The 23363-nt window shown below is 39.6% G+C and overlaps 1 protein-coding gene across 1 annotated transcript in view; it reads right to left on the bottom strand.

Moving 5' to 3' along the window:
- Positions 1-23363, bottom strand: part of CLSTN2 (calsyntenin 2) — a 1535903-nt gene that overhangs the window by 923547 nt on the left and 588993 nt on the right. The window contains exon 2 of the mRNA XM_077290847.1: positions 16480-16602. Coding sequence (XP_077146962.1) covers positions 16480-16602 — 123 coding nt within the window. The remainder of the gene's footprint in view (positions 1-16479; positions 16603-23363) is intronic.

The following is a 23363-nucleotide window of genomic DNA, read 5'->3' as shown; positions in this document are numbered from 1 at the left end:
TTTGGGATTGTGGTTTATAGGGATTTTTTCCTGGCCTCCGCATGCAGACTTTATCCCCTACCACCGTATACTACTCTGTGCATTTATCTCCATTTTTTCTTTTAATTTTGTTTATTTTTTATGTTATTATTTCTGTATTTTTTTCATTTTTTTCTATTGGGTGACACCTTATGGGTATGAATTAAATTATTGATACTAGGAGTGGTAGTTACTTCTTTCTTTGTGGACCCACAGTCCTGTGTAGTGCCTCCTGCTACTTTTTACAATGTCCTCACTTATGTTGCCAATGTTTGTATCGCCTTCTGCACACTTGTTTTAATAATTGTCAATAAAGTGTTTTGGTTATGGTATTTGGTCTGACCTTATGTCATCCTTTTTTTGGGTTGTTATAGTGCTACAGAGAGCCTACTGCTGGCTATGCAGCATCAATAGTAGAAAGATATAATATTAAAAATAATAAAAAAATCATTATATTCTCACCTTCCGTCTCCTCCGCAGCTTTCCCGCTCCTCCCGATGCTCTTGGCAGCTTCCGTTCCCAGAGATGCATTGTGAAATTACCCAGATGACTTAGTGGTCTCACGAGACCACTATGTCATCTGGTTATTTTCGCAATGCATCACTGGGAACAGAAGCTGCCGGCCGCATCGCGAGGAGCCAGAAAGCTGCGGAGGCGACGGAAGGTGAGTATATAACTATTTTTTATTTTAATTCTTTTTTTCATAGGGATATGGTGCCCACACTGCTGAATACTACGTGGCCTGTGTTATATACTATGTGGGCCGTGTTATATACTATGTGGCCTGTGTTATATACTACATGCCTGCTATATACTACGTAGCTGCTATATATTATGTGGCTGCTATATACTATGTGGCTGCTATATACTGCGTGGCTGTGCTACATACTATGTGGCTTAGCTATATACTATGGGGGTTGTGTTATATACTACGTGGGCTTAAGTATATACTACGTTGCTGTTATATACTACATCGCTGTGCTATATACTATGTGGCTGTGCTATATACTACATGGCTGCTATATATTATGTGGCTGCTATATACTACATGACTGCTATATACTACGTGGCTGTGCTATATACTACGTGGCTGTGCAATATACTAAGTGGCTGTGCTATCTACTGCTTGGGCTGTGTCATATACTACATCGCTGTGCTATATACTACGTGGCTGTGCTATATACTACGTGGCTGTGCTATATACTATGCAGCCGGCCACGACCAATCAGCGATATTGCCATAGGATTTAAACACCGCTTTGGTAATTAGTCGTGCCCGGCCAATGGCGACCAATCAGCGAAACGCAGTCCGGCCAGGAATTGGTGCGGGATTTCAACCACGCTTCGCTGATTGGTCACACCTGGCTGGCCACGACCAATCAGTGATATTGGCATGGAATTTAACCCCCACTCACAGCTTGACATACATACATACACACATATTCTAGAATACCCAATGCTTTAGAATCGGGCCACCATCTAGTTGAATTAAAATAGATACGATAAAAAAAAATTACTTTGACTTATTAAACAAAGACTTACCAGAATTGCTGCACAATAACTAAAACTATATATACTGCAGTGCATATGTGTAAAAATGTTTGGAAAAATAGAGCTATCATAAGAGTAAAAAAAAGTCTTAAATGTAATACTTATCCTACTAGTGCAAAATTACACAGTAAACAGTCTCTACTGCGACTTCATGATCATTGACATAGATTTGATCTCATTGTAAATATGTGGAGTCCATGAAGTCTAAGTGACTTATCCAGCTTGGTAAAGAAGCCGATACCATCTGCGACTAAAAGATAATTACTTTGAGATTAGAGACACTGGTTTATCTTTTTCCAAAGATAATAATCATCAATTTGCTAGATTTATGCTATCAATATACGTATTTATAACAATTCATGATTTGATCATTTAGGCTTATACTGAATATGGCATAGTCTTAGGAATTCTGTAAAATAGTTCCAAGTTACCATTTTCGGCACCTTGTTATCTTTCATGAAGAAAGGTTATAAACTTCAATGTGGATGCAACATAACTACATTTGCAAGTTTTTTTTTTAGACTGCGTAGTATTAATATAAAAGTTCAAGGTCTAAAAAGAATGTAACTAATATAACATATGCAATATGCCTTATAATTGATTTCAATGGAGTTCAGCAAAATTAGTCACAGGACCCTGGTTCAACAACAAAGTTTGTGGTCTGTGGCTGCTGGACCAGAGCCCTACAAACCTAAAGTCCAAGCAAAAAGTGTACCAGCTCACCAGGTGTGGCTAGGCTTACTCCGAGACATGGGCCATGCTCCTGTGCAGCATTCCAATAAAAATCCAAAATGCATCTTTAGTCCAACCACATGGATACTGAATAAAATCTTCATTATTGAGTATTGAGTTAAAACATGTTATCACAGAGTAACATATTAACCCATTAGTGAGGGGGCCAAATGTTTCAAATCTAACCAGGGTGACTTTATGTGGCAATAACTCTGGAATGTTTCAACATATCAAAGTGATTTTGAGACTGGTTTTTCATTACTCATTGTATTTTAAGATAATAGTACATTTAAGTCTATATGTTTTAAGAGTACTAATAAAAAATATTAGAAATTTGACAAAAATTCATAAAAATTTGCAATTTTCAAACTTTTATTATCCCCGTAATCATGATAGTTATACTGCACAAAATAGTTAATAGATAACATTTAACGTATGTCTGCTTAACATCAGCACCATCTGTAAAGTGTTCTTTCACTTTGTTTGGATGTTATAAGATTTAAAATTACAGCAGCAATTTTTCATTTTTTTCAAGGAAATTTACAAAACTTATTTTTTAGATAACTATTTGAAGTGACTTTGGGGAACCAATATATCGGAAAAAACCCAAAAGTGATACCTTTTTATAAACACCACCCTCAACATATTCAAAACTGCACTCTGGTAGTTTATTCAGGTGCTTTTGAGGAATTAATGTAATGTGGCATGAATAGAAAGAAAAATGTTATTTTTTGCCACCTAAATGTTGCTAATTTTTGAACAGGTCACTATAGCCGACAGACTCTTAAGCTCTTATGTTGCTGTGAATTGCCATGGCAAATATCAGAGGGAGAACACACACTCTGCTAAAGGGAATCTGTCAGCAGGATTGTGCACAGTAACCTACAGACAGTGTCAGGTCAGCGCTGTTACACTGAATAAAATGATGGATCCAATATAGAATACAGAAGGAGCAAAATATGTAAAAAAGTATAAATTTTATTAAATACACATATATCAATAAATACATGCACTAAATAGCAAAAAGCGTATATGAATGTGCATACAATGAATAAAATGATACCTGGTGATGAAATCCATCTTGTGGTTGTTGTTTAATCTTTATTTTCAGTTTTAAGTTAATGATATGCTCGTGTTCTGGGGCAGGCCTGTGGTGGGGCAGTGGGGGGTCTTTATGTGGTGCTCTGCTTACATATTCATCTGTATGGCTCCTGGCATGTCATTGCTTCCTCAGTAACCTGCCTCCCATTTTACAAACTGAATAATATATTTGTTGAAATAAATCACATTCAGCAGGCAGGCGGTGGCGCCACCTGTGCTGTAGCATAATCGTATGTATAATGTGCATTTAATTATTTTATTTGCTGGTATAAACAAGAAAAAAAGTCTGTCTCAAAATGGTGCCGGCTGCGGCTGCACAGAAGCATCTTTCAGCGACCAAATAGATCGCTACAAAGACGCCGTCGTTGCCATCTTGCTAGAGAAAAAAATGTCTCCACTAAGATGGGGCCGGCTGCACCTGCGCATTAGCATCTATCGGCGATCCACCTGCGGAAGGTGATTTTTTTTTCAATATTTCAATACAGTATAATATTGAGTACTTACAACAGGAGGCAGGAGACTAAGGGATCAGTGATCTGTCAGAAGCCATACACATGAAAAGCTAAGCAGAGAACCACATGAAGCTCCACCCACAGCCCTGCCCACAGGCCGCCCCGATGCACGAGAATACCATTATATGAAAATAAAGATTAAACAAGATCCACAGAATGGATTTTATCAACCAAGGTATCATTTTGATCAGTATAATGGCGACAACCTGACACTGTGTGTAGGTTACTGTGTACAATCCTGCTGACAGGTTCCCTTTAATAATCTAGATGCTGTAATCACTACTCACTGTATACTGTAGTGTACAGTTGATGACTGCTGCATTTTCACATGTCGGGGGATGCTATTCACTTATATTTCAGGCCAGTTCATATTGGTGGTCACTAAACACTAAAGGGTTAAAATGAGGCATGTAGCCTATGCTTTTTGAGTGGTTAATCTGCTTTTAATCTCGGTGTACAGTGTTCACCTCAAAAACAGGGTTAAGATTAAGAGCAGATTAACCACTCGAAACTCATAGCGATACAACCTGGACGTGATCGTTGGTAAGTCGCTGTGTGGTCGCTGGGGAGCTGTCACACAGACAGCTCTCTCCAGTGACCAACGATCAGGTGAACGACTTCGGCATCGTTGAAACTGTCTTCAACGATGCCGAAGTCCCCCTGCAGCACCCGGGTAACCAGGGTAAACATCGGGTTACTAAGCGCAGGGCCGCCCTTAGTAACCCGATGTTTACCCTGGTTACCAAAAAAAACAAACAGTACATACTCACCATCTGATGTCCGTCAGGTCCCTTGCCGTCCGCTTCCTGCTCTGACTGAGTGCCGCTGTACAGTGAGAGCAGAGCGCAGCGGTGACGTCTCCGCTGTGCTGTACTTTCACTTTGCGGCGCTCAGTCAGTGTGGGAAGCAGACGGCAAGGGACATGACGGACATCAGATGGTGAGTATGTGCTGTTTGTTTTTTTTTACATTTACGCTGGTAACCAGGGTAAACATCGGGTTACTGAGCGCGGCCCTGCGCTTAGTAACCCGATGTTTACCCTGGTTACCAGTGAAGACATCGCTGGATCGGTGTCACACACACCGATTCAGCGATGTCAGCGGGACCTCAACGACCAAAAAATGGCCCAGGCCATTCCGACACGACCAGCGATCTCACAGCAGGGGCCGGGTCGCTGGTACGTGTCACACATAGCGAGATAGCTACTGAGGTCGCTGTTGCGTCACAAAACTTGTGACTCAGCAGCGATCTCGCTAGCGATCTCGCTATGTGTGACGGGGCCTTTAGTGGTCCATATAACCAGTGCTCAACATAAAAAGTGGCTTGATCTCACCAATGTTCAAGATTGTTCCATCCACAACAGGCTTATGAAGCAAGACCAAAGAAAAAGCATGATAACGTGGGAAGAGGTAGGGGGATTTTTTTTCCTCTATCATCCCCTGTAATGCCCCTGCCCTCACAAAGGCAGTCCCCAAGTATGGGCCTGCTAGATGTTACCTATAAACAAATATGCTTCCCTATGCATTACCCCCTCCATTCAGACTGCTCATAAGGGGAGATTGGGGAATATAGGGTACACATAAGAGTAGAATTCTTGCAGTGGCAAGGAGTTGCGGGTGGGGTCTGACAAGTTGTTTCAGTAGTCGAATAAAATAATTCCCCTTCCCTCTTTAACATGCCTTTTCTCTGCTCCTGCTCTGCAACTAAAACTGATGATGTCACTATAAGAGGTAACATCACCCTGTGGTGGCTGAGATAAGTGATATGCCATAGATTCAATAATGACCTCAGCTTTCTTCCAATTAATGCACTTGCTGATGGCACAGAAGGTCAATTATGGCCTTCATTTGGTAGTACTACTGCACAAATCACTGGTGCTGATGGTGTTCTTCTGTTGTTGCTAACAGCTAACACATTTATAGCCGTGGTAAGTTTTTTTTTTACTTTAACACTACCTCATTCATTGTCATTGCAATTTTTTCTTTCACCATACATTTCAAACAACATGAAATAGCTTTTAACAATCTTTTTAACCCCAATTATTTAACCTTTACCCAAGTGGACATAACAAGAAATGCTAAGTAAGTCCTGAAGATAGATACATATACAGAAAACAAAATGTGACTGCAAACAGCAATATAGGTGTGGCATGTACAGTTTTATAATTGGTCTAGTAAAACACCTTTGCAATAACAGATGCGTACAGGTAAATATTGACATTTTTAAACATCTGTTTTACAGTTTTTCAACAAAATTCAAACCCCTCCCCAAAAGTTAAAAAAATAAATAAGTGTCAGATAGACACAAAACCATTAAGCTGGAATCTGTAATATAGCACTGTGTTGGTGTAGTATGCATCTGTGTAAAATTTAACCAGTAAAACAGATGTGCAAATCAACGTTCAAAAGATTCACACTTTGAGAAGTAGACAGTCACGATTAACAGCCTGAATTTTGCTGAATTTTATTTTGTATTAAAAAAATAAAACGTACAAAAACAATTGCACAAAAAATGCAAAAACTCAGTACAGCCGCTTGTGACAAGGAAGTACACTGTCTGAAAATGATTTAGATTTTTTTCTCTGTCAAAACTATTGTGCTTGTGAAGATTGGGGGGATTTAATGGCAGCTTATAATCATCCTGTAAGCATGTGTAGCTGTAATAAGACCCCTGGTGGTCCCGACTTTTAGCTAAAAAGTCAGAATTCACACCCCCACCAGGTACCTGGAATCCAGCTCCTACTCCCACTCCGTGTGGATCCAAATCATGCGGTCTGCTTTGTTAAAACAGCTATGATTTCATAAGGAGTTATTTAGATACTATACATTGTAGCCGTACATCGTGTATATTTTCGTAATTCCTGGACCGGACTGAATGCCTTCCAGGGTTTCAATCCGTTCTCGCACCCCAGAGTATGGATATAAATAGAACAGCTACTAGTAGCCAGGTAGTAAAGCTGTGTTTGGTCTTAATGCATAGCAAATCCGAGGCCGGCCAGAACAGTTGCTCTAGGACCGAACAGAAAGGAGTTATGATCTTTCATAGGTTTAGGAGATTTAGCTTCAAACCTTCAGGGGAGGGGATATGGACCATCCCGCGAGTAGAAAAGAGTGTGACCAGCCAAGGGATTAAATGCTCCTGCAAAGCTTGGACTTGTGCTTTTTCCCTGGGGGAGGTCATGACAACACATCGTGTGGGGAAGAGTCAAGCAACAGAGAGAACCACAAGCCTTGCATGTGAAAGCCCCTCCCCACAATCCAGGCCTTTCATCTGACTGGTAACTGACTTTTAACATCAGCTTATATGTGTTGTAATTCACCTATATTTACAACTAACCATTATATATGTATAACCACTGTGTATATAGAGTATTGTCTAGTGTGCCCTTAAGGCGATTAAATAAATAATTTAACCTTGGGCTGCTCTTTTATCTCGATCCATGTTTTCACATGTCCGATTCTCGGTTTAACTTTCCATGCTACCGGTGCTGGTTTCTGGCCTGATATAATCCAACTAACAGACCAGGCTTATATCGAACGAGGAACTGGTGGCAGTCCTGTCAGGCTGATAAGGTTCTGTTTCACTGGGGCTAGTAAAATGGCTTGTCAGCCTGTCAGCGTTGCGGGCGAGTGTGATGCCACGTCAGTGACTGTGTGGGCCACATCCTCTCACTCCCCGTGCCTCCATGATCCTGTGTGGAAAGGAGGTGTGTCTGTGTAAAACTGTACTAATCTGACCATGCATGAACACGGAGGATGTGAAACATCACGTTGCTATAAGTGGGGAAACCTTACCATGTGATCCCACTGACATAGTAATGACGTCAGGTGGAGTGGTGAGATGCGGATCATTCACAGTGCTGTCTCGCTTCTACTTCTTATTGTATTAAGAATGAAAGAAAAAATTGTATAATTAAAGAGAGTCTGCCATGTCCTCAAATGTTATTAATCTGCAGATATAGGGTCAATCTGCATGTTAATAGTGTTCCAAAGCAGCCTGGCAGCCTAACTGAAAGTGCAGTACCAGCAGGATATGAACTTTATTTCTTCAAAGGAGCCACCAGCTTTCAGTTGTAGAAGCATGCAGTAGTGACTTCATACAGTGCTCAGTATACTGTAACTGATGGCAGTAAGCACACCCTGGCACTATGGTTGACAACTTACTGTGCACAGATGCTCAGCAAAATGAGCTATCAATCAAAGTTCTGGGGCATGCATTCAACGGCAGATTTCAGAAGCCACTTCAACATGTCTCTATGACTAAAAGCCATGCAACTCCCATGAGGAATAAAGTTAATTTCCTCCCTGTTGAATAAGGTTGCCAGGCAGCTTTGAAACGCTATTAACCTACAAATTAACCCTCTAGCTGCAGATTAATAGATTTAGGAACATGACAGGTTCCCTCTAAAATGCAATAGATCAGATATCTGGCACTTCTGTTGGCACCTCCTCTATCTACCTCTCTTCCCCTTTCAATTGAATCTCTATGTTGTTCACATACTACTACTCATCTTTTTTCACTGTTGTAGTTATTCAACATGTTACTGTATGGAGCATATGTCCAATGTTTTAGGGAATTGTCTTACTAGCTCCATTGCAGAACTGTGAGCTTTGACTTCCTCTCACAATCATAAATAACTCTAAAAGGCTGCTGCATTCTCTGCTTTGGCTTTTCAACTGGCTCTCATAGTTCCTTTGGATTGGCTGCACTATACCATGTGTTGTGATAGCTGCAAGGCATTTTAGGGAAGCCCAGGCAGCCACGTATCAGGTCATGACAGCCTTCTGTGGCTGAGGCAATCTTCTACAATAAGTAAAATAGTGTAGGTATTTTTTTGCAATTCGAGCAAATCGAATCGCATATTGTTCAAATTCTCCAAGATGTGCAAATTTCATAATTCAAATCAAAACTAATTAATTCCTCTCTTCTTGTGAAAAGTAAAAAAAATTCTAAAACACATGTTAATTGCCACACAGCTTATGCACCAAATTTTCAAGCTATATCCTATGACAAAAAATTCAAAAAATGGTTCAAATGGCATACGCTTCATGTACAATTACAATATTATCACAAATTTTCACAATTTTACAATATTATCAAATTTTGCCACCTTATGTTTTACAGTGAAAAGGGAATTGGATTTGGACATGGAGCAGAAGAATATGGACAAATTTCAAGGAGCTTGCATGCATGTGTGGGAAAATGCATTATATAAAGCTGGCCATACACAATAGTAGTGCATCAACTAAAGTTGGGCAAAAAGATTTGCAGGATTCCTGTCCAGCATCCATGTCTATAGCCTTGGTAGCTGGACCAGGGTCACCTTCCTGGACAACTCATTGGCACCTGCAACATTATGACATTAGTGAGTAGGTTAATGTGGCATTATGATGTGTGTCTCCCCACAGAGTCATTATAATTTGGGGCCTAGTAATTTACAGAGGTGCCCAGGATGACTGCATTCAAGTGCCTGCCAAGGACATTCACAGGCCCCTGTCTTGCTGGTATGGTGTACCAACATGGACCAGGGTCCTGTGAATCTTTATGCTCAATTCTAATATCAAGTGAACAAGCAGATTTTGGCAAGGCCAATGGACTATCTAATACATGTAAGAGCCTCCCAACTCCCAGGGGTTACAGTGACTTACTCCACTTTCCCAATTCAGAGAAAATCCATGTTTGGACAAGTGGAACATGAATATGTATGGGGAGATGAGAGAGACAGATGTTAGCTAAAGGAGTGACCATGTGATAGCTATATTACACTTATTTCCATTTCTACCCAAGTCCATAAGTATTTCTAGAATAAAGTATCACTGTTCGACCACTTTATTCCCTTTGCAGGTATAGTAGTACCAATGGTGGACAAATATTTGAGTAGACCTAATTATAATTTAAAATGTAGCAAGAATCTGATGTACTATAGACCCCATTTTAATGCCACATCCAGATGTAAACCATCTGTACATTTTAATGCTGCCTAATGGAAACATTACCAAGGACTTGAAAAGGAGAAGTGAGTAATTTCGGCAGAGCCTATCCAGTATTCCTAATGTTCTAAATGGTAGCCGCATTAAACCATTTCATTTCATAAATATTCTAACACCCGTCAGCAGATGGAAGGTTACAAGGGCAACGGTTAAAAGTAGAATATTTTAAAACCTCTTTCCCAACAAAAGAACTTTTACTTCAATTATGAACACAGCTTTCTTCTTCTCTTCGATCCATTACACGTATAACTACCAATGCAAAAATAAATGTATCCTGAAGTCCATTACCATAACCCATCTGCATTAGTGCCCTGCTTGCACAGACTGAAAGAGCAGGCGTCACATTATGCCATTTTATGAGGTTAACAGCTGGTGTGTATTTTGTGCAGATAGATTCCAAAATGTGCTGAGTGTCGAACAAGTTCTTCTAATATGGATTCTGTCAGAGCTGCAGGGAGAGAGGTAAAATACTATATGCACTGTCAGAGCTCTGCTAGGACATCTGCCCTTCCTGTGACAATGATGGGGTGGAATTCTGTACAGACAATCTGTCTATGATATTGAAGAAGAAATGCCAATATGTTTGCTTTAGAGATGGTGACAAACAGGCAGGACATTACTGGGTGGTATACATAACCTCTTAGGGGTTCGGACTTGTAAAGGGGATAGTGTTGAGTTGTTTGAGCACTTGGTACATGATGGTCCTTGCAGGCCAATATATAGTAAAAATCAAGACATTGGAGACCTGTCAAACCTACAGTGTGTGCCAAGTACGATAGTTATACATACCTCCCAACCATCCGCGATTCATAGTACTGTCCTGCTGGCCCAGGAGGTTGGAAGTATGTCCAATTTTTAGTTGTATCTATATCCAAAGGTCATACATACAGCTAAATATTATAATGGAGAAGGGAGCAATAAGGTCATAGATCACTCTTCCACCGCTTTGTCTATGTAAAGACTGAAGGGCAAAATACAGCCAGCAGGGAAGAGGGTAGAGAAGCAGGACACACGCAAGGTGCCTGGGTGTGTGCGTGTGTTAATGTAGTAATGCAAGCAATGAGTGTGTATGTATAGCAGACCAGATTGTATGTTAATGTAGCAGAGTTTTATATATATATATATATATATATATATATATATATTTGTATATATACAACTCTGCCACATGAAACGATACACTCTGTTCAACTAGATACACACACACACATTCACCTACATTGTATGCACAAATAGACAGTGGAGGTGAGTTTATGCGTGTGTGTGTACATTGTAGGGCTGAGTGTGTGTACATCTAGCAGAGATGAGTGAATGTGTGTTTGTGTACATTTATATATAGCAGAGCAGTGTGTGTATCAAAGCTATGTGTGTTTTAATTTTGTTCAGCTCTGTTTGTTGATGTTGAACAGCTGCGTGTATGCTTACAATCATGGCCAAAAGTGTTGGCACCCTTGAAATTGTTCCAAAAAATGAAGTACTTCTCAAAGAGATTTATTGCAACTAGACATGTTTTGTTAAACACATGTGTATTTCCTTTGTGTGTACTGGAAGAACACAAAAAAAGAGAACAAAAGGCAAATTGGACATAATTTCACACAAAACCCCCAAACTGGTCTGGACAAACTTGATGACACCTTTCCTAAAGTGTAAGCAAACAACTTTGTTTCAAGCATGTGATGCTTCTTCAAACTCACTTGTGGCAAGTAACGGGTGTGGGTAATATGAAATCATCCGTGAAACCAGATAAAAAAGGGAGAAATTGACTCAATCTTTGCATTGTGTGTCTGTGGGTGCAACACTAAGCATGGAGAATAGAAAGAGGAGAAGAGAACTGTCTGAGGACTTGAGAACCAAAATTGTTGAAAAATATCAACAATCTCAATGTTACAAGTCCATCTCCAGAGATCTTGATGTTCCTTTGTCCACTGTGTGCAACGTAATCAAGAAGTTTACAGCCCATGATACTGTGCCTGGACGTAGACAGCAGAGAAAAGTGATGAAAGGTTGCAATGCAGGATAGTACATATGGCGGATAAAAAGCCCTAATCAAATTCCAAAGAAATTCAAGCTGAGGCAGGAGATCCAGGAGGAACCCACTGCTGACAGACATAAAAACGCTAGACTGCAATTTGCCAAAATGTACGTGAATAAGCCAAAATCCTTCTGGGCAAGTGTCTTATGGACAGATGAGACCAAGATAGAGCATTTTGGTAAAGCACATCATTCTACTGCTTACTGAAATTGGAATCAGCCCTACAAAGAAAATAATACTGTATCCACAGTCAAATATGGATCAAATTCAAAGAAGGTTTAAAGTTGTTTTGCTGCTACTAGCACTATGTGTGTCTTAACTGTGTGTAAGTCATCATGAAATCTGAAAATTAATAAAAAAATTTGGGTCGCGATGTAGTACCCAGGGTCAGAAAGCTGGGTTTGCCTCCTAGGTCATAGGTCTTCCTGCAGGACAATGACCTCAAATATACTTCAGGAAGTATATTTATAGTATAGTATATAAATGGAGGGAAACAAAACACTGGAGAGTTCTGTAGTGACCAGCAATGAGTCCGCATCTACATTCCAATGAATACCTGTATAGAGATCTTAAAACTGATGTTGGGAGATGCACCCTTCAAATATGAGAGACTTGGAGCAGTTTTGAAAGAAAGATTGGTCCAAAATTCCAGTTCAGAGGTGTTCGAAGCAGGTTGATGTTTATAGGAAGGGATTGATTGCAGTTATTTATTCCAAAGATTGTGCAACCAAATATTAACTTCAGGGTGCCAACAATTTTGTACATTATATTTTCGGGGTTTTGTGCGAAATGATGTTCAATTTTACTTTTGCGCTCTGTTTTGCTGTGTTGTTCCAATACACGCAGAGATAACAAACCTATTTATAACAAAACATGTAATTGCAATAATTACTTGGAATAAATACTTCATTTTCTACAACAATTTCAAGGGTATAAACACTTTTGGCCATGACAGTATGTAGCAGAGCTGTGTGCATATGTGCACTGTGTGATTTGTGCATCTGTGGGGGCATCATTCTGGTTGAGGTCTGTGAGTGACATAATACAGAGAGATAGGGTTCTGTATGGACGCCAAACAGTGTGTTGGGCACTGTGAGAGCATTATATTCTGTATGGGGGACTGTAAGTGCATCTTACTCTATAGGAAGTACTGTGGGGACCATGAAAATGTACCATAGAGTGTGGCAACACTGAACTAGGAGCAGTAACGCTGTGTGAGGTTAGGGTTTAATAAAAAATAGCTGTATGTGTCCCTATTGCTTATGTATCAAGGTTGGGAGTTATAAGTTATATATTGACAGACCTAAGACTTCAGTATATACAGAACATGGTCATGTAATATTGAGCATACTCCACGCAGATTATAGTAGAAGAACTGTTATCTTGTTGCAATCATTGTACAATTGTGCAATCATTCCTAGAATCAGCTGCTTGTCAGTTCAATTTCCCATAATGGGACTTCTTACAGATTATCATTCAGACACTTCATATGAAAAGATAATGATGATTGTTAGGCAGGAGGTCACATACATTTTCTAGCAGATGAAACATTTTTTTAAGACTCAAGATTGTCTATTTACACACACCAGTATGGATGGATATTGGTTTGGCTTATGTGTCAAAAATAGAATCTAATATTTTTTTTCATTAGTTGGACAGAGATGAATTATAGGTAGGACACTAGTGTTGAGCGATACCGTCCGATACTTGAAAGTATCGGTATCGGAAAGTATCGGCCGATACCGGCAAAGTATCGGATCTGATCCGATAGCGATACCCGATACCAATACAAGTCAATGGGACTCAAGCATCGGAAGGTATCCCTGATGGTTCCCAGGGTCTGAAGGAGAGGAAACTCTCCTTCAGGCCCTGGGATCCATATTAATGTGTAAAATAAAGAATTAAAATAAAAAATATTGATATACTCACCTCTCCGACGCAGCCTGGACCTTACCGCTGTGAACCGGCAGCCTTCTTTGCTTAAAATGAGCGCGTTCAGCACATTCCATGACGTCACGGCTTCTGATTGGTCGCGTGCCGCTCATGTGACCGCCACGCGACCAATCAGAAGCCGTGACGTCATCCCTCAGGTCCTAAATTCCTAGAAGGGAATTTAGGACCTGAGGGATGACGTCGCGGCTTGTGATTGGTCGCGTGGCGGTCACATGAGCGGCACGCAACCAATCAGAAGCCGTGACATCATGGAAGGTGCTGAACGTGCTCATTTTAAACAAAGAAGGCTGCCGGTTACCAGCGGTGATGTCCAGCGGCCTCCGGACAGGTGAGTATATCAATATTTTTTATTTTAATTCTTTATTTTACACATTCATATGGATCCCAGGGCCTGAAGGAGAGTTTCCTCTCCTTCAGACCCTGGGAACCATACACTGGAAACTTCCGATTCCCGATACCACAAAAGTATCGGATCTCGGTATCGGTATTCCGATACCGCAAGTATCGGCCGATACCCGATACTTGCGGTATCGGAATGCTCAACACTATAGGACACTGATTTGCATGAGAATCTGCCTCCAAAGCTTATTTTAAGGGAGCAGTCAGGCGATTGGATAACATGGATGACGATTGCATTGCAATGCTCGGACTGGCCATCAAGTCGCCTGACCCGAACGTAACAGCCTGTATTTCTATGCAGCTGTCACAGCTGGGTTAGGAGAGCCAAAGGCCAGTCCAAGCATTGAGATATGATTGTGATCCGTGTTATGTTGCCTTCTGACTGTGCCCTAAGTGAAAGGAGGTGTTACCAGACTGAGACATGTAGCTAACACAGAACAGTAGAATTAAACTTTGTCTTATAACAAACATGTTAGCAGCTGCAGCTCTCACAGCTCTGCTGTATTGCAACACTGGCTGCATGTGAGAGGGAAGCTGAAGCCCTGAGAGGACCACTGCAGATTGTGTCAGTTATAATCATATACCAGCAGTTCCCAAACTTTTTTTTATCATATTCAACTCTGAGAGATGGTCTCAAGCCATTTCCAGGGCCAATATGACTATGGCCAAAGCTTCCCCACAGAAAGCAAACTAATACCTTGTGACCCCATCCCATATAGGCAGTATACCTACATCCAAGGTTTTCCACTTAACCCCTATTTGGTAGTCCTGACTCAGTTATTCTCACTACACTATTGCACCCAGCTTCAAGCACCTTGTGTGACTATCAGTATCATCCTATCTTTGAGACCCCCATCATACATAGTTCTGCAGTAAAATCAAGATAGCGGAGAGATACCATTACATATCAAACTGGTAACTCCCCCATTTATATAAAATAAGCCCTGAAGACAGAATCTAATGCAGATCAGTGTCCGAGCCATAGTTCTTAACAGCTCATTTACATATAAGAAAAACATGTAGTTCTCTGGAATAAGACATCGGATCACAGATCTCAAGGTATAAGTTTATTCATCTTCATATGACCTACTTACCCATAAAGATGATTTAGGAGGGCTGATTCTATGGACAGATTCCCTTACAAGATGTTTCTGGCACTAATTGTGCTCTTTAAAAAGGCTAATTGTGAAAGCCAAAACACACATGGGCTCGGATCAAATACCAGTTTCATCTTTTGTGAAATTGGAGTACTGCCATTTTTTATTTTATGGCTAGACTCTCTGATAGACAGACATATGCAATTTTTCCCTCTCTGTTGTTTTAGGGTGTGGAAAGAAACATATGCCAGGCTCCTCTGTCCTTGGTAGAAAAACTAGGCACTGCAATAGAGAGCTAATTTTGCCACATAGACATATTAGATAGTCATTAAATGGAAGGAATCAAACGCCCAAGTATAAAAGAGAAAAAATCTTAGAAATTATATCATATATTATCTAATCATCTGGATATCATCTATACCAAGATTTTGCAGAATTAATCTACTGTATACTGAGGATAATATAATAAGCTGATTAGAACATATTTTCTACTTGGATGATTAATATAAAACAATGTGGAATAATTTTATAATTTTGCATATGAATTATACAGCTTTTTTTATTACAGTAATTATGGTAATATAAAGTCTATAATCACCATATAAATGCATTGTGTTAATTGTTTATGTCAGGTATCAAAATTTCTGTTGAAATAAATTGGATTGTTAGACCAAGAAAAACCTTGACATGTCCTAATACAGTATACGTATGGCCTGTTTTCCCTTTCCTTGGCTTTCACATGGCCTCATACTAATACCATTTTTCACAGACCACTGACAAGTCTGTCCTTACAACCCATAAAAGATTAAATGTATTATTACTGTCACTTCAGGTCATTGCCTGGGATATATACAATTGACACTATTTCTAAAAGACACTTACTGAATAAGGAGTTTTTTCTGATTTCATTCATTGCTATGAATCTATAAAAATCAGTCTCGACTTTGCAGACATCTTATTTCTATTAGCATAAATTCCAGACATGTTGTCACATACATTTGAATTCATATTTGCTTTACTCTTCTAAGTAAGTTTGATAAGATGGAAATAACAGTGAAGGAAAATTAATAATGAGAACGTCAAATAGCGTCCTACCTGCAAACGGAATCGGGGCATCTTTGTCCAATGCAACCAAGGGGGGATCCAGAATAACGGTGTCATTGTTTTCAGTGATAACTCCATGGTACGATGTTTCAATCCATGGTTTGTGCTTGTTCACTAAAAGTAAAAATAGAAATTCACACATCTTGTTAAAGCCTTATGATCCAGACACATGAATGAATAGCTGATCAATACTAGGAAGGCAGATAATTAAAAACAAGTGACAAGTGTTGAGTAGGAAAAAAGGATCAGATAGTATTAAAGGGCTTAAACTCTCACTTCTCCATCCGCGCTGTCAATTGACGAAGCAGTACTTGCCACCACCTGGGAAGCAGCTGATGGATACTACCTTAGTAGGACTTCACCTTACATAGCAAATCTAATTAATCCCATCAACGGTCTCTTCCCCCAGCCTACCTAATAAACAATTGGTTAGACTACATATTAGATGTGCTAAAGTTTTTCTTAGCATTGCTTTATAAGTGAGATAACTTGAAAAACTTGAAGATTGTTTAAAGAACAATTACATGAGTATTGGCTTTGTAAAACTTAAAAATACAGTAGGATACAGTAGGATACTTTCTCATTCCAATAAAAGCAAACTAAAGTCTGTCCAAAGAAAAAACAAGATCACAAATGCTTCAAAGAATAGATTTCCTTCCTTTGTTAGATGACCTACCCACCTTTAACAACTTTATTCACTTATCATTCTTTGCGTGTTTACAGCGGAAAGATGAGGATTTTTCGCTTTATGGGCTATGGTATATAGGCTTCTGGACCTTGCATAGTACTAAAAACACACTTACTGCTGAATATCATATTCCACTATGTATGAGGCCAGGACCGGCTCCAGGTTTCCATGGGCCCCGGGTGAAAGAGTCCCAGTGGGCCCCTTTATCACATACAATTCATGATGCACAGATATGGCAGAGAAATATAGGTATAGTACAATGCCTTCTTACATTACATGAGTGATATCTATTGTAAATTCTACAATAGCTCTGAAACTGGACAGTATAGTCCTCCATACAGAAGAATGAGCCCCATATATTGCTCCATATATAATGAGCCCCTATATAATGCTCCATATATAATAGGGCCCATATGATGCTCCAGTATATAATGGACCCCCCATATGATGCTTCAGTGCATGATGGCCCCCATATATTGCCCCAAACATTTAAAAAAATGAAAAAAATAAAAAACTCACCTTTCCTTGCTGGCCACTGCTCTGCTCTGGACTCTTCAGAGTCGCAGTCTTCCGGCTCTCTGCACTGTAACTGCTCAGGTAGAGGGCACACAGATGTGATGTAATCACGCCCTCTAACCTGAAAAGTAACAGTCAGGAGACGTGGAAGATGCCTCAGCGGTGGAGCAGAGAGAGGTAAGTGTTACAAGTACTGGGTCCCTGAGCAGGTGGGAGAGGACAACTTGCAGTCTCTGGCACAGACACCGGGCCCACATAGCCTGCCTGTGTCTCTGATGTCAAGTGGGCCCAGCCTCCTGCTCAGGGCCGGGCACTTGAAGCCGATCTTGTATGAGGCTCTACTTAAAGAGGTTGTCTCGTGAATCCCTCCCTGTTTGCTGAGGGCGGTGTGCTACTTCTTAACAGTTTGGACTGTTTCATGATTGCATCATTGGCCTGAAGTGTGTGGTCTCTGATGCTGCATCGGAGGAGCACTGTTGCACTGAAGCTGGCTAGATCAGGAGCAACCAGGGAATCCCAGTTATCCTGGTCAAGCTCTGTGCAGTGCTTACAAGGTTTATTTGGAAAAGTTTGTAGAACATTTTTACATTTTCAGCCACTACTGCTGGTAAGTTAGGAAAAGAGCAGTAAAAAATAGGATTAAAAATCAATCCACTCTATAGAATGGAGAGGATTTTTAAAATTGAATTGTTGCTTCTTCTGTTAAGTATTTTGCAATTTTACCTATGACAAAAACTTGAGCATAACCGGTTACGTTGTGCACATTGCCTCAGAAAGCATCATATATTTTCATTGCTGTGTCTGAAATGTACTTTTAAATGCCAGACATTTAAATAAATGACAGAATGACTATGCAATTCATGGGTGAGCTAGGTCTACAACAGGTAACTCAAACTTTGCTAGTGTTTTTCTCGGTTTTGGCAAATATAGTGGCTCACGAGTGTGCGACAACTCTCAATGTCACCCATATACCCTGACTGCCCTTCATAAGAGATTTTTTTTAACTCTATATAGCAATAAAGAGAACTTGTTAGCACAATTTGCAATAATTATTAAATTGATAACTTCGGTGAAAAATTCTGCTTTGTGGTTCTTCTTTAATCACTATTTGAAATTTTCTACTAATTAGAATTCAGTGCACAGGGTCCGGACTGTACAAGGGGTCTTCTCCTTCCTATCTGTGATTATCCAGGCTCACCACCTGCCTTCGGCCTGTAAATCACAGTCACTGCTTTTTCAGTGGAGACATTCCTCTGTTTGAAGAGGAGATTTCAAACAAAGAAGGCAAGTTACTGAAAGGGCAGGCAGAGTGGTTGCAAAATCAAGATAGGGAGGAGAAGACCCCGTGTACAGTCCGGCCCCTGTGCACGGAACTATAGTTAGTAGGGAACTTCATATGGAGATTAAAGAACAACAAAATTAATTTCTTCACTAAAGGCATCAGTGTAATCTGTATTACAGCACCATTACAGCCATGATTTTACTTTACAAAATTGGGATGACAGATTTTCTTTAAGAAGATACTGGTTGTCATTTTAGGGAGGATTTACCCAATTTATATCTGGGTAACAACAGCTATTCAAAAAGGTGGCAGATGCTTTAATTTTAGTGATTTGCATGTATTACTGAAAATTAAAGATATAATTTCTTCACAATTGCTGAAATTAAATGGGTTTTGTTCTAATGTATGTATACATGTTAGATGGTAGCTGGATTATCAAGTATTAAGCATTTTCAATATACAGTGTCTATTGGGGCAGATTTATTAATCCTGTCTTCATAGTGAGAGCTTAGATTTTTTTGTGTATTTTTACATTGTCTATTGCTTGACGTAGTCTATGGCTACATTTTATGGCAAAATGTTGGTACACATCTCAATTTTTAGTCAATAACCTTACTTCTAAGCTAACACCCTTTTATTTTAAGCCACTCCCTCTTGCCGACTCAGCACAAAAGTTTTAAAAACACATAATAAATGAATTGCAGGGCATGTGTGCACCAGTATTTTGGCCCAATTAGTCCAGAATTCTGGTCCGCATATCTTCGTGAATCCCTTCTACTGCCATCATATTAAAATTCTGCAAGTAGCTACAGCATGTTTAAAGGAGCAAAAAACTTTGGAAGCGTATTTAAAGTAGTATTCTAATCATCTTAATGTGTGTCCCGACCCTCTCTACCATATTCATCCAAGGAATTATACAACTAGAGTTGAGCAAATCTCATAAAACACAATTTGAGCAGATCAACTTAATTCAGGTAGGAGGGAGGAGAGAACATGATAAAAATTGAATACATTTGGCATGAATCTCCTGGAAAGTGAGGTTGAAATGACTCTTATACTACTGTCTCTTTGGCCCTTCCTAAAACTGAAATGCCACCACTTATAACCCCCTCCTCCATACCTCTGATCATCCCAGACCTCCAATCAACTCCTTCCTCTTCCAAAAAAACTTCTGGAGGGGAGCATTACTGCTAATGTGGTAGAAAGTGGTCAGCAGCAACAAGACACATATGTGGAAGGTCAAAAATAAGCAAATTTGAATTTAATATTTTTTAGCTCCTTCCCAATAATTAGAATCCAGTAAAATGGTGTCTGATTGGCCATCCACCCACTAATTTGCTGGATTAACTTGAAGCGAATGGTTCAAAATTGCCTGCATTAATGAATTTTGGGAAACAAAATGAATTTGATTAGCCTAGAACTGATTCACTCATCTCTAGAAACAATTAAAATGTCAATCTCTACCCTCATAACAAAACTTAACGTAAAATATTGTATTTTTTTTTATTTAGAATTTTTTAACATTTATTATATCTTAAAAAATCTGAAAATATATAATACTGCATATACATGCTATCCAGTATTTCACATGATAGAGAAACTAGCTTCAGTATTTCACAAGTCACCCTAGACCCAAGGCAGCTGAGACTTAATTTGTTCATTCACACCACCTAAAACCATCAGCACCTCAGGGTGGAAAGCTCAATAGCTTTGAATGTAATGTAAATCAAATTGTGTATCACTGACAGAGAGCTGAGGGCTTTTAAAAGGTAAGGAATAGTGTCCATTCCTAGTGTTTCAATCCAAAAGCCTGAGATTGAACTATATTTACTCACACATCGATCTGAGAAACGAAATGTGAGCTGTACATGAATGTTTTCATTTTTATTCTCTCTATTATTCTTCTGAAATCTAGAGAGATTTGAAGGAGCACTTTTTGAGAAGGACATTAGAACTGCTCAGTGAAAAATCCAATAACATAATATACAGACTAGACCAGAGCAGAACGATAGAACTAGAATACTAATAAATGAGCACAGACCAGCATTTACTTTAATGGTGAGCAATGACTTCCCATAAGTAGATGCATTAGGGTTAAGGTTACTATAATTTTACACTATCAACAAAATACCTGTTCCTCATCACTTTTGGCATCTTTGTTGATTATCAGGCCAATCATTTGAGTCATATTAATTATTTGCTGCATTTGTAAAACAATACTTCTCTTTGTAACCACAACTTGTGATAACTTTTACCTAAACTACAATATAATGTCCTGTAAATGAAATATCTGCGCCTAGACACTTGGTGAAGGCTGCATTGAGTGTTCTCTTTTAGCTCTGACACTTTTGCTCACTGAGTTGATTTTTCAGCTGCCTAATTGCATTTTCCTGAACAGTCTCACAGGATCAATATACCATCATGTCACACTTTTCTCTATGTTCTCTACAATACATCACTATTGGGTAACTTCAGATCATCCCTCTATGAAGTACATTTAGATGGATTCCATCAGCTCTGTATTGAACATATTTACTTGTGACATTACTATGAACCCTTTCAAAGCAGTGCCAGATGATTGGCCAAGCAGATAATAATCCTGCTGCCGAAGTCCTAAATTACTCTTTATTGTTGCACCTTTGCTGGGAGAGAATGAGCTGAGATATTATGATGGTGAATGCACCTATGACATTGATGTGCCGCAACAGAAGGGACACAATAAAACCCAATGAATCTGAAAGAATAGGAATGACCGTGCACACTGGCTGTATACAAAGCACCTAATGGAAGCTATTATAATATTAAATAGAGGTTGGTTTCTCAAAAAGTTGATGCACTTGGCACATGGAAATGTTATAGTAGATTTGCACTTTTAGATAATGAGTATCAACTTGTTAGATTTTTAATCTATGAAAATGTATTTTATACCATATTCACACATCCATCATGCACGAACTGTATGCAGGCTTCATGATCTGAACTTGAGAGCTTTGCAGACCGATATGAAGCTGCCAAGCTAAGGTCAAGAGACCTGAAGAAAGCCCTTGCGTTATGGTCCCTGCTCAGACCATTAGAAACGATTGTGTGAATGCGGCCTTAGAGTACTCAATTCTTTAATTGTTTTTGGCACTACAAAACTAATAGAATATGCTTAAATTATTCTTCAAATTCTGATACCATGGATTATGTTTTTATCTCCAGGTTATTGTTCTTGATAGGTAAATACTTGTTGATTTTAGTATTGAACTAAAGGTACCGTCACACTCAGCAACTTTGCAAAGAGAACGACAACAATCCGTGACGTTGCAGCGCCCTGGATAGCAATCTCGTTGTGTTTGACACACAGCAGCGATCTGGATCCTGCTGTGCCATCGCTGGTCAGAGCTAGAAGTCCAGAACTTTATTTCGTCACCAGGTCGGCGTGTATCGTCATGTTTGACATCAAAAGCAATGACGCCAGCAACGAGCATAGGGGGCGTCGCAGCGTCTCCTTCTAGCCAGTCAGTACACTCCGGCTGTTTGACATGGAGCTAACAACCAGCGAGAATGAGAAGTGAGTCGCCGTTACGTCACTGGATCGCTCCTGCATCGTTCTGGAGTTGCTGTGTTTGACGTCTCTACAGCGACCTAAACAGCGACGCTCCAGCGATCTAGTTTAGGTCGGCTCGTTGTCTATATCGCCACAGCGTCGCTGAGTGTGACGGTACCTTTAGAGAAGGATCAGATTACAGTTGTCCATAGAAGGAAGAAGAAACTTACTGCTGTTATGTCTCCCATCCATCACTCAAATGGGGAAGAAAAGATCATACTTCCCTAACACTTTGAAGCACATCCTTAGAAGCAGTAATAGAATCAAAGACATTATGCAACACAACTGAGCAGAGTAGCTGTGAATCAAGAATCAAGCTCTGGAGTGTCTTTTTATCTTTCTGCTTATTATCCTTCATGCTCTCTTTTCCCCTCTACATATACCTCTAATATTTCTTTTTTCATCTTAAATATCATCATATAACTGTATTTTTATGAAATATCAATCATGCAATTGTATTTCTCATAGGTGATGCCACCATCTTAACATGTAACTCATCTTTAACCTTTTGTCATTTCATATATCAATAAAAAATATTTTATTTGGTTTACATTTGCATTTATGGCCCACTTATTTTGTATGTTTTAAAGACCTTTTGTTACGATACTGGTGTAGAACTGCTGGAATCCAGTTGCCAGAGGAGCACGTGCAAAGAACAGCAAGCGGGAATAGAAGTCCTTGGAGATAGCAAACACATTGTAGGAAACAATTTGGAGAGAAGTGTGAATAGTCTTGGTAAGACAATTCAGGAGATGAAAATTGAAATTAGACTACCAGCTAGGCACAAAACTCAAAGTAAG

The sequence above is a fragment of the Ranitomeya variabilis genome, chromosome 2 (assembly GCF_051348905.1).
Source record: "Ranitomeya variabilis isolate aRanVar5 chromosome 2, aRanVar5.hap1, whole genome shotgun sequence".
Taxonomy (NCBI): domain Eukaryota; kingdom Metazoa; phylum Chordata; class Amphibia; order Anura; family Dendrobatidae; genus Ranitomeya; species Ranitomeya variabilis.
The sequence above is the reverse complement of the archived record's forward strand: the minus strand, read 5'-3'. Positions and strand labels throughout refer to the sequence as shown.